Source organism: Simochromis diagramma, unplaced genomic scaffold (assembly GCF_900408965.1).
Source record: "Simochromis diagramma unplaced genomic scaffold, fSimDia1.1 OVJJ01000287.1, whole genome shotgun sequence".
Classification (NCBI taxonomy): domain Eukaryota; kingdom Metazoa; phylum Chordata; class Actinopteri; order Cichliformes; family Cichlidae; genus Simochromis; species Simochromis diagramma.
Window position 1 is genome coordinate 1 of NW_024386810.1, and position 12,633 is coordinate 12,633.

A 12,633-nucleotide genomic window follows, 5' to 3' on the forward strand; every position below is an offset into this window, starting at 1 on the left:
AAGTTGGCGTGGAGCCCGTTATCACGCCTGAGTCTTTGGGTGGAAGTGCCACAGCTGTAAAAATCTCCTGCCTTTTTTAACCATTTCCTGTTTCTCTGCAACCTGAAGTCGAGGGAAGTCATGGCAACGACGGCCTGTTGCTGGGGCGACCGCTCGAGGAGCCCGATCAACAAATTGCAGACAAGTCGCTGCTGGAGATCGTGGACGGGATCGTGATGATGTACAACCTGAGTGTCCATCAGCAGCTGGGGAAGGTGAGTGTGTGTGCGTGTGTGTGGTGTCTGCGATGAAGACCAGCGAGCACGTCATGGCCGTGCCTTAAACGAAGTGCCGAAGCAAAGAATTTGTGTCCAGAATTTGTTCTAATCGAATTATTTGAAACACACGATGAACCGTTGCAGCCCTAACTATATGCTTTAAAGGAAAGTTTGAAGTCTAATCTTAAAAGTAGAGATAGTGTCTGTCTCCTGAATCCAAACTGGAAGCTGGTTCCACAGAAGAGGGGCCTGAAAACTGAAGGCTCTGCCTCCCATTCTACTTTTAAATACTCTAGGAACAACAAGTAGGCCTGCAGTCTGAGAGCGAAGTGCTCTAATAGGGTGATATGGTACTACAAGGTCATTAAGATAAGATGGGGCCTGATTATTTAAGACCTTGTATGTGAGGAGCAGGATTTTGAATTCTGGATTTAACAGGAAGCCAAAACAGGAGAAATCTGCTCTCTCTTTCTAGTCCCTGTCAGGACTCTTGCTGCAGCATTTTGGATTAGCTGAAGGCTTTTCAGGGAGTTTTTAGGACTTCCTGATAATAATGAATTACAGTCGTCCAGCCTGGAAGTAATAAATGCATGAACTAGTTTTTTTCAGCGTCACTCGAGACAGGATATTTCTAACTTTAGAGATGTTGCACAAATGGAAGAAAGCAGTCTTACATATGTGTTTAATATGTGCGTTGAAGGACTGTCCTGGTCAAAATGACTCCAAGGTTCCTCACAGCGTGACTGGAGGCCAAGGTAATGCCATCCAGAGTAAGAATCTGCTTAGATACCATAGTTTCTAAGTTTTCAGGGCCGAGTACAATAACCCTCAGTTTGATCTGAATTAAAGAAGCAGAAAGTTAGCGGCCATCCAGGTCTTGATGTCTTTAAGACATTCCTGCAGTTTAAACTCATTGGTGTGTGTTATCTTGCTTCATGGACAGATAGAGCTGGTGTCATCTGCATAGCAGTGAAATGTAATGCTATGTCTTCTAATGATGCTGCCTAAGGAAGCATGTATAATGTAAACAGAATTGGTCCTAGCACTGAACCCTGTGGAACTCTGCGGTAAAGGTTATGCTGCATATTTTATTCCTTGACCTTCTCTGCAGCTGGTTTTGTCTGCAGGTTGGAAAAACTCCCACAGTGAGTTCGTCCTTTAGTTTGGTGCTCATCACGCTCCAGTTGTCACATCACTGTTAACAAGCCCTTCTTGTTTTAAACGTCTACATTTAAAACTTGCTGAGTATTTGTGGGCGTCTGACCTTTAGCTGCATCCACCTTTCTCTCGGGTGGGTTGACCCAAGCAGCTAGCTGTGCTCAGAGCGCTGTGATTTTGTCTTGGTTTTATTTTTACGTTTTTATTCGAGGTGTCTGAATAACGTTTCTGCGCTCATTAAAGCGAAGCACTCAGAGTCCTCTGGTCAAACACGGGCGCTCGCTGAGCCTGACCGGTTTTTTCTACTCTGGCGATGGGCTCATCTCTCAGTAATCCTCCCCACACGAACGCCGTGCGACCTCTGACCCTGTCTCATTTAAAAGCGCCTCTGAGTCTGTAACGTGTGGCGTTTCCATCACGGAGCTGCTGCGTGGTCAGACTCGAATGACGAGTTTTCATGGTCGCACGTGACAATCAGCCAATTAGATCGCTCGTGCCTCCAGCGTTTTTCTCAGCAGCGTGTGACATGTGTCTCTCCTCTCAGATGGTGGTGGTGTCGGACGACGTCCACCGAGTACGCCGTGGCGCTGAAGGACACGGAGGAGAAGATCGCCCGCTGCCCCGCCAGAGTGAGTGCCGCCGCCGTCTCAGCTGGACATCAGGGCGAGTTTTAGAAAGCAGTGCTTGGTCTGAGTGGACCTGAGTGACCCTCATCACTCAGTCACTCAGACCCTGGCTCAGATTGGTGAGGTGGGTGGGGTCAGCGTGGGACCTGATTGGCTGATTGACCGAGTCAGACAGCTTTAGACAGATTATCACTGCAGTGGGGGAGAGGAGCTCAGAGGAGGTTCATGGGATGCTGGGAGACGGAGGCAGATGATTGGCTTGGCGCCCCCTGTGGGAGAAAGCCCTTTGTTGCAGGCTAACAAAAACGACTGCTTAGCTTTTGATTCATGGTTTACAGAGCGTCTGATTTTCCTCGACAGCAGGTGTGAAACGTGTCCGTGTGTCTGCTCTCTGTCTGACACTTCTGATTGGATCACGTCCAACGACACGAACGATAGAACAAAAGAGCATCTCTCAGTGAAAGGGGGGATGGCTCGGTTAACGCGCCCCTCCACCCCTCACTGGGGCGACGCATTCCCACCAACAGGCCCTCCTTTTCTGCCACGCTTCGTGTTTTCATGTCGTTCTCTCTGCAGGATTTCTTTATTGATGGTCGCTGTAGTTATTAAACTCAAATGTGTTGAAGTGAGACTCATGCTCAGGCATTATTCAGGTCACAGGCCTCCTCTGGTTTCCCACTGAATCTAGAAACCCTCGTTTAAACGCCGCTGTTGGCCCGTCCTCATTAAATCTGACGCACTCCTCTTTGTTTGTCGGAGCTCTTCGTCAGCCTGTCGTGATGCAGAAGCTCCTCTCATTAGTGCCGCAGAGTAAACTCGCTCTCTGAAGGCAGACGGGAAGAGTAGGAGGAGCGCCCCCATCAGGAGCGATGCCTCCTGCGATCGGCGAGGGCCTCAGTCAGGCCGTGTATGTCCTCGTTAACTGCAGGGAACCAGAAACCTGCAGCGTGCACATCATGTCAGATCAGAGGCACACGTACCTGCTCACATCACCTGGGAGCGTCTCCGTTCCTGCGGTCCAGGGAATAACGGAGTAACCGAACGCGGCACTGACGCTCGGCTGCTTAATGATCGCGTGTCTGTTTCAGAGGGCCGACATCCTGGAGGAGCTCGAGAAGAGCCAGAAGGTTTTTGCGGAGAAGCTGAACCACCTGAGCAGGAGGCTGGCCTGGATCAACGCCACCATCTACTCCAAGGTGAGCAGGCCGCTCCGCCCGCTGTGCGTCCGCATTAAATGGTGGATTTTGTGTGTTTCTGAGCTGTGTGCTGCTGTCTCCAGGAGAAGATGCTGGACATCTACTGGCTGCTGTGTGTCTGCATCCGCACCATCGAGCACGCCGACAACACCGGCTCTCTGTTCGCCTTCACATCAGAGTTCTACCTCAACGTCGCCATGAACGCGTACAGCGCCCTGAAGAACTACTTCAGCCCGGCTAACGGCAATGGACGAGCTGCCCGGTAAGGACCGCGAACCATCAGCCCACCCAGCCTGCAGGTGATGTTTGACCTGAGGCAGGTCTTTGAACACCCCCACAGCCTGCACCGCTCACACAGGCGGGCTGGTTGTGTTCTCCCCACCTCTGAGCCGACCCCGTGCGCGTCGCAGCAGACGTAAGGAGACGTCCAGATTGGTCGGTTTGTTTTTTCTGTTCTTAGCTTCAGGAGTGAGACGGCGTGATCTGCTGCTGCTCTTCTGCACACCTTGGTTATAACGAGTTGTTATTTTATTCGTTATCGATTAGCGGTTATTTCTTTTGACTTCCTGTCAGCTCGAAGCAGTCTGCCCTTCTCCTCTGACCTCAGCAGGGCGTTTCCTGAACTCTAGAGCAGGCGTGTCAACCGTACGAGATGATTTCATCTGTCAGTCGTTAACCTTCAGCCCTACTGGGAACCCATGCAGACAGGGCGGCGCAGCATTTTGATTTTGATGGGCACACCATGTGGCCATTCACGCGCAATGACACCATCATCTGTGAAAGAAGAGAGCAAAGCTTCTTCAGCAGTAGTACCTGCTCGGCACGGATCACCACGGTTATCAGGGTTCCATCAGGTCGTAGTACCTGGTACCAGGTTCCAGGTGATCTGAGCTGGTCCTGCAGCTCGCAGTCTGACGGCATCAGGGAAAAGCTTTCCCCTCACAGTCCTCGTGCAGATGAAATGTGCTTTGTGATGAGATGCTTCATCGATTCATTTGTTAGTACTTGAAGACACTTCCATCCTCGATAAAGCCGACTCGAGGTCACTGAGGTCATACGGTCTCATTTTAGCTGGTTTGACGTTTGCGTTACTTGATGAAGTGGACGGACGTTTATTATTATTTTATTTTATTAATATTTGTAGTAATTAGCTCGACCCCGGATGATGCACGTGTATTTACGAGCCACTACGAGTTTTCGTGGACCTCCAATCTGTGGCTTGCAGACCCCTGGGGGTCCGTGAACCCCAGTTTGAGAGCCGATGGTCTAAATGAGCCTCACAGGCCTGAATGTGTGTTTGACGCCGTTTATAATCATTATAACTACAGACTCTGCTGCTCATCACAAACAAGCACAAGCAGACTTTTTAGACTTTTTACTGTATTTTCAGAAGTTTAAACCTCCGTTATGGAGACACACACACACACACAGACAGACAGACAGACACACAGACACGCGCACACACAGACACGCGCACACACAGACACACAGAGACACGCGCACACAGAGACGCGCACACAGAGACACACACACAGACACGCGCACACACAGACACGCGCACACAGACACACAGACACACGCACACACAGAGACGCGCACACAGACACACAGACACACGCACACACAGACACGCGCACACACAGGCGCACACACAGACACACACACAGACAGACACACGCACACACAGGCGCACACAGACACGCGCACACAGAGACGCGCACACAGACACACAGACACACGCACACACAGGCGCACACAGACACGCGCACACACAGACACGCGCACACACAGACACGCGCACACAGACACACAGACACACGCACACACAGAGACGCGCACACAGACAGAGACGCGCACACAGACACACGCGCACACAGACACACGCGCACACAGACACACGCGCACACAGACACACGCGCACACAGACACACACACACTTTATTTTATCTTTCTCCCTCAGGCTACGAGGAAACTCTGACTCAGCTCGCCGCCATCCTCGCGAAGCACTTTGCAGATCCACGCATCGTTGGGACAGGTAACACACACACACACACACACACACACACACACACACACACACACACACACACACACACACACACACACACACACACACACACACACACACACCGTGCTTTATAACATTTTTCTGTCTCGGGGAGATTTTCAATAAAGATGTGACAGATTAAAGGAAAACCCTGACCTTGGCACCACTTCATAAAAATGGGTCACGCCTCACAGTTTTCATCCAATCATAGCGAGCCAGAACAGGTCCAGCTTTGATTCTAGTTGAGTAAAGGGCAGCTGGAATCGGCAGTCTCCTCTTCTGAGATCACTTTTATTCATGTGTTCGACTCTCTGGGGTCCTGCTGCCCTCGCAGTGCAGAGCGGGACACTGGGCTTCATTTCTAATTAAAGACACGCCTCCACTGGCCTGGAGGGCGCTCTCCTTCTTGACCTCTTCAGTTCTTACTAAGACTGTTTAGAATAAAACCTTATTTCTATGAAGTGAGGCCAGTTGTAACAAGATTAGCTTCACTACATGCTGCTGGTGTCTCCACCCACAGAGCCTTACAGTTGAGGGTGGTGTGGGTCTGTGCAGCACTCTCAGGTGGAGCACACACCTGACCCTTTAGGACTGCTTTTCCTTTAATCTGTCCCCGGTCTGCGTGTCCTTCTCTGTACTCGTGTTTGTCTTTTAGTGCAGATCAGCTTCAGTCAGAGGAAGCTAGCCCCTCTGTGCAGCAGCGCCCCCTGCTGGGTGGTCAACACTTTGTTGTAGCCCAAACGAAAGTCTGGAGTCTTTATGCCTAAAATATGTAAAATACTCCACCCACTCACCCACCCACTCCTGGACCTCCACCTCCTCCAGCTGTTCTGTGGGTTCTGTAATCTCCAGCTGTGCGTGCTGGGCCTCCTGGTCAGATGCTGAACCTCCTCCACTGCCTCCCTTCCCTGGAGGAGCAGCAGCTCTCCTCTGAGCCCCTCACCATCTCTCGTCTATGAATGACCACCTTACAGGGGTGGAGATGTTTGCATGTTGGCCAGAACTGTAGGAGGGTGTCGTGTGAGCAGGTCACATGGGTCCCACCCACAGTCAAAGGTTGCTGATGCTCTTGGTGTAATCCAGAGAGCTGATCTGGATCCAGGCTGAGGACGGAACATTTAGCCTCTGTTTGTGACCCGTCGCCTGGAAACGGCTGATGGGGTGGCGTCGACACCGCCCGCCCGGGGATGTGTGAATGTGATAACTTGAACGAGGTGACGTAGCAGCTTCACATTCATACCGAACGTGCATCTACGAGGAGACGGAGGGCGAGCACCGGAGCCCACCATGACTAATGAACCGAATCCCCCGAGGACCGCGGGACGCCTCGCTGCAGAAATGATGAGCTCAGCAGTTCCATCCATCATCTGAGATAAAACGCCGTGCGGGGAAATCCGGCCTCGAGCGGTTTGGTCCAAACGGCGAGGCGGGACCTGTTAATTATGAAGTCCTGCTGGAGGACAGCGGAGACTGAGTGGATGTAATGGCTTAGACGCGCCTCACTGCCATTTTTAATGAGGAGACTGAAGATGCGGAGGAGGAAGGGTAGAGGATGGGAAAGTGAGAGCCTGCTGATAACAGTGTGTCATTAGAAAAGTGTAACTGATCGTGTGTGTGAGACCGACCTGGAAGCAAACAGCAGGGGGCGCTGCTGCACACGCGCAGTACAGCTGTTTTCCTGCTGCAATGTTTATTTTTCCAGCTGTCTTTGAATCTCTGATCTGCTCTCTCTCCTCAGATATCAAAGACTCTCTGATGCAGGCGCTGGCCAGCTACGTCTGTTACCCACAATCCCTCAGGGCTGTGGAGAGGATCCCGGAGGAGCAGTGAGTCTGGTTTGATTGTTTTCCAGAAAAACCTTCAGGGTGACTGAGCTGCTGCTCTTCAGTGATCAGTAAACACTTACTCGCCCATCCCACCTGGACAGGTGGCCAGTCCATCGCGGGTGACGCACACTCGCCACTCACTCTCTCACCTGCAGTCAGTTAAGCTAACGAGCGCGTGCTTGGCGTGCGGGAGGAAACCAGCGACCTCGGGGAGACGCTTCCTGCTGTGAGGCGATGGCGCTAACCGCTGCTCCACCGAGAGGGGCGGACGTGAGCTCATGTCCTGCAGCGGTCCAATCCCGTGGCTCCAGTTGTCTTTGAACAGACCAATCAGCATGCCACATTAAATACCAGCGGCTCCCCTCCTGTGTGAATTCGGACGCAGCGCTCGAGTCTTTGCGATGAGACGCATTTAAAATAGAAAGTCTAAATCTGCTAATGGTGGATTCTTATTGGCTGGCAGCATTTAAGGCTGTTAGAGGGTTTAAGAAAGCCACGCTGTGCCCTCTGTAACATGCTGGAGTTTATGGGGTGGTGTAGTTGGATCCATGCACTACACCCACTCTGAGAGCTGTTTCCATCTGACCTCTGACCCTGAAACCTGCCGGCAGGGTCCAAACATCAGGGCGGGACCAGCAGCGGGGCGTCGGCAGAGACGGCGGGCAGTCTGATGTGAATAACAGCTGCGCTCACAAACGGAGCTCCTGAAGGGATTGATGTCATGTGGTGTCAGCTCGCCACAGCTGATGGATCAACGTGTGTCAGGCGTGCAGCTCGTGATGAGCGGCCCAGTTTGTCTCCTTACACTAAACGACACACGGCATCGTTTCTGAGCATCAGTCAGGATTAAACGTCCCTCAGCTCTGTCTGTTCACAGGCAAGTTGCACGATGCGTGCCGCCGCCGCCGCTTCCTCCCTCGGTCCACGCCCTCGGGCTGTGTGTTAGTCCTGCCCACGTGTAGCACGCTCGCACTCTGACAGCTGGGTGAGAAGTGGGTGCATTGTTTTTATTGTTTGTGCCTTTTTAGCTGCTGTAATCGAGCCTGATGTGCGAGCCGAGCCAGAGCTCTGCTCACTGAACGTCTGTGCGGTGACGTTAGCAGCATCAGAGCAGCTGTTCAGCTGTCCTGGAAACAGCTGCTCTCACTGAAATGATGTTTATGTGTCGGAGCTGACAGGAAGTGACGTGTTGATGCTCACCTGTCTGATTCCAGGCGAGTGGCCATGATGAAGAACCTGCTGGCTCCGTACGAGCAGAGACCCTGGGCCCAGACCAACTGGATCCTGGTCAGACTGTGGAGGGTGAGACACACACACACACACACACACACACACACACACACACACACACACACACACACACACACACACACACACACACACACACACACACTCACACTCTCAGCGTTTATCTTTAACTCCATCTTCGTGGGTTTGGGTCACGTCAGTGATGAGGCGGCTCAGTCACAAACAAATCATTTATTTTACTCCTGTTACAGGACATCAGAGGCCTGCTTTGTCATATAAAGCAGACTTCAAGCCCCCTCGATGTCCTTCCATCTTCACCTTTCACTAGTGTGTTTGATTCCATTGGCCCCTGTATTGTGGAAATGATAAACACTTCTCTTCATACTGGCTCAGTTTCCAGCTTCTTTAAACAAGCTGTTGTTGAGCAATATTAAAGAAACCTCAGCTGGATCCATCTCGTCCTCACAGGCCAATATCCAAACTGCCTTTTATATAGAAGGTTTTAGAAAACGTAGTAGTAGAACAACTTAACTGTTTCCTGGATAAAAATGCAGTTATGGACACTTTCCAGTCTGGTTTTCGTAAATTGCATCCCACTGAAACGGCCTCACTTACAGTATCCAGTGATGTCTTGATGGCAGCAGACTCTGGGGAGGACGCAGTGCTGGTCCTGTTGGATCTCAGCTCTGCTTTTGATGCTGTAGATTACAGCATCCTGATAAACAGACTCGAGAACTTGTTTGGGATTACTGCTGTTGTTTTAAAATGTCATATTTGTGTGAGAGATCTTTTACTGTTCATGAATCATGGAGCCTCAGGGACCTGTCCTGGGTCCAGTTCTAGTTCTGCTTTATATATTCCCCCCGAGCCAAATTATTAAGCGCTACCATCTCTATGCTGATGACATCCAACTGTACTGTTCCTTCAGGATTTCTGACTTTTATAAATTGTCTAATTGAAGTCATTGTCTGACAGAAATCAACCAGCGGTTAAATGACAATTTCCTCCAACTAAACTCTGATAAGACAGAAACTCAGCATATCAGCTTCTTAGACCCTCCTGTAAAATCGAGCCTCAGAAACCTCGGTGCCATGTCTGACAGCTCGGTGTCGCTCGAGCAGCCGGTCCGAAACTGTTTTTATCATTTACTGAATGTTTCTAAACTCAGACTAATGGTGTCAAAGCCTGAACTTGAGGTGATTATTCATGCTTTTACTTCCTCTCGGTTAGACTACTGTAACCTTTTACTTGTTTTAACAAATCAGCCTTAAATGGTCTTCAGACAGCGCAGAAAGCTGCAGCGCGACTGTTAACAGGCTCCAAGAGAAGATCTCGTGTTACTCCAGTTTTAGCTTCCCTTCACTGGTTGTCTGTAAGTTTTAGGTTTGATTTTAAAATTTTAGCTCTAACCTTTAGAGCAGGTCTGATAAATATTGGAGACCATGTACGGGCCGGTCTCCAATATTTATCCGACCTGCTGACACGGCACTCATCTTCTCGAGCTTTACGGTCATTAGATCAGAGGCGCTGGTGGCAGCGCCCCCACGGTCTCTACGCTGCACGGACTCATTGTTTTAAAAAAAACAGCTGCAGACATTTTTATTTAGAAAAGCATTTTATTAATTTCCTCTTATGTTGTTTTATTTACAGTTACATTGTTTTATATTTCCATTTCCTGTGTGTTAAAGCACTTTGTGGTTTTTATCTGTGAAAAGCGCTATAAATAAATTTTACTTACTCAGCTGGTATGAGCAGCTGCTGCGTTCCTGCCCTCAGCTGTGGGCCACGGTGAAGTCTGTTCATGCAGCACATTTAAAACGAGCAGAGCTTCACAGGAAGCCGACAACAGAACAGTATCTTTACAGGATGACGAGGTTGAGCTCGAGGCCAGAGAGTCGGAGTGAGACTGGAGCAAAAGTAGAAGCAGCTCCTGTATGAAGGGCCACAGCTGAAAGAACTGAAGGTGTTTACTGAGGATCAGCAGACCGCAGTGTTCAGACTAATGCACCAACACATTCAGTCTCTATAGGAATCCTCCACGAATTGAAGCTCGCAAAGGGTTAACATGTTCACGCTGTCTTGCCTCAGGTGAAAGTGGAGCAGCGGCTGTCACCAATCACAGCCAAGCTTTGAACAGACTGACGGATGCACCGCCCTGAGTGGTCGAGAGAGGCCGGTCAGCACAAGCAGACATGGCGTCTTTCTTTAAGATGAAAATCGGCGTTTAACCAGTTCTTTAGGTCATCACGGCTGTTTAACAAAGATACAGTGACGTGTTCGGGCTTTTGCTCAGTATTTGTTGTCTAACACAAACATTTATTGGTCGTTTATTGTTAATTAATCAGTGAAATCAGCACTGATGAAGTGTTAGTGCTGCAAGAAGTAAAGCAGCGTCTGGAAGATGATCAGCACTGATGCTTCAGCGATCATCTTCCAGACGCTCCAGTGTTTTTGCAGTTTGACTGAGAGAAGCTGTCTCCCTGCAGCTCTGCTGACCTTCGTCCCTCTCTCTTCCTCAGGGTTGTGGTTTTGGCTACAGATACACTCGCCTCCCTCATCTGCTGAAAACCAAACCCGAGGATGCCAACCTGCCCAGTCTGCAGAGTAGGTGCTCTTTGCTGTTCTGTCTGTGCATGCCTGTCATCAGCTTCTGTCTCCTCCTCTTGGTTTGCAGCACGTTCCCGGTTCAGGTGCTCGCTCTTTCATGAATTTCCATAAATAAATTGAGGCGGCGGCGGCCTCGTCTGCAGTTTATTTTTGCCGCAGCTCGCTGTGATTTACGGCTTTAATCATCAGCGTTTGTGGAGGTGAACGTCAGAAATGAATCACCAAAGTTGTGTGTGATGTTTGTGCCGAGATGAAGACTGACGTTTTATTTTAGGAAGCGGCTCTGCAGCGCTTCAGTGTTTGTGCTGAAAAACACAGACAGCCTCGACTCGCCGTCGACATCATGCAGAAACATCTGCTCTCAGAGTGAAGCGCTGCTCGGTCCTCGCACGCCGAGCTCTGGATCGTCACGTGGAGGCACTTCAGCAGCCCGTTCACGCCCTCTGATCCCGGCCTGCGGTGCTTTATGGGAGCGTCTGCATACACCTGCCCTCCACCCCCTCGCTGACTCCTCAGTGAGTTTTTAAAGAGCTCAGGGTGGAAAAATAAAAGCCACATGCAATAAAACGGCTCGACACGCTCAAATAACAACAGTGCAAAAAGTAGCTCACTAAATTCTTTTAAAGGGGAAATTAATTCATTACTTTAGGTCAGTTATACCCCAGCGTCTCTCCTGGACGTCTCCATACCTGCACAGGTGTTTTATCTGCACCGTCCAATCTTCGTCCTCTTCGTAGCTTCCCTCAGTTCCTCCTCCTCTTCACTGACTGTCTTGGATCTGTCTGCCTCACTCTGAGTGCTCCTTCCAGCTTCTCAACACACTCCCAAAGGACAGAATAGAGATTCAGTAGAGACAGAATAGAGACGGAGTGATAGAGAGCAGCCACTGCCTCTTCTACGTCCAGCATGCCGACTACACTACGCTACGCCTCCCATCAGGTTTGGGCGCTCGTCCAGCATGTTTCCCAGTTTTCTTCCTGCTGATGATCCGCTGGGTCAGCGTGCAGAGCGCAGGCACAGAGCTCGAACCCCTCTCCTCGTCTCTAAAGGAAGTGACCCTGAGCCACCATCATCATCTTCGTCACTACTTGCCCAGCTTAAAGTCGCCAAAGTCTGATAGGCTGACGATGGCGAACTGAGGGATGGATGAGGGAGGTACACTGTGACCAGAGGTTAAAGATGAGTAATCGGTCAGACTCAGGGCGTGGCTGATGTCAGAGGGCGTGGCATGAGGCGTGGCTGATGTCAGAGGGCGTGTCGTGAATATGAACTGGGACAGAAGCTCTGTCCGTGATGCTGAATCCTGTTTGTGTCCCACCCGAGTCTTACTCCTGCACGGACGCTGACTTCTCTGTGCTTCTCCTTTGCATGCCTTTCAGGAGATCTGTCCATTGCTAGTTTCCAGAGTAAGTTCATCATTTCACCTCTCCCAGTGTTGTCCTCGCTGTCTCCGTGTCTCCTGCTCCCTTCCTTGCTCTCTCCTGAGCCTCCTCAGCCTGACTCAGCCAGAAGTGCACGTTGTACTTAATCTATAAACGACCCTCTGGTGGAACTCGGTCGATACTCAGCGTTTCAGGTTGGAGGCACAGCTGCCCCCGTTGAGGGTTTTTTTTTCTCTCCAGCTGATCTGAATCTTTGTCATTTTTTGCTTTAGATCAGGGGTGTCAA

At 50.4% G+C, this 12,633-nt stretch overlaps 1 protein-coding gene across 2 annotated transcripts in view; it reads left to right on the forward strand.

Moving 5' to 3' along the window:
• The first annotated feature begins 31 nt into the window (after window positions 1-31).
• Window positions 32-12,633, forward strand: part of LOC120730697 (E3 ubiquitin-protein ligase RNF123-like) — a 51,804-nt gene continuing 39,202 nt past the window's right edge. Inside the window, exons 1-7 of one of the 2 annotated variants that reach the window (XM_040027154.1) lie at window positions 32-254; window positions 1,960-2,044; window positions 3,130-3,237; window positions 3,321-3,499; window positions 5,198-5,272; window positions 7,023-7,110; window positions 8,325-8,412. In XM_040027154.1, coding sequence (XP_039883088.1) covers window positions 3,327-3,499; window positions 5,198-5,272; window positions 7,023-7,110; window positions 8,325-8,412 — 424 coding nt within the window. In that variant the 5' untranslated portion in view covers window positions 32-254; window positions 1,960-2,044; window positions 3,130-3,237; window positions 3,321-3,326. Of the gene's footprint in view, window positions 255-1,959; window positions 2,045-3,129; window positions 3,238-3,320; window positions 3,500-5,197; window positions 5,273-7,022; window positions 7,111-8,324; window positions 8,413-10,877; window positions 10,963-12,633 lie in introns of those variants that run through there. The other variant, XM_040027155.1, reaches the window with a different exon arrangement.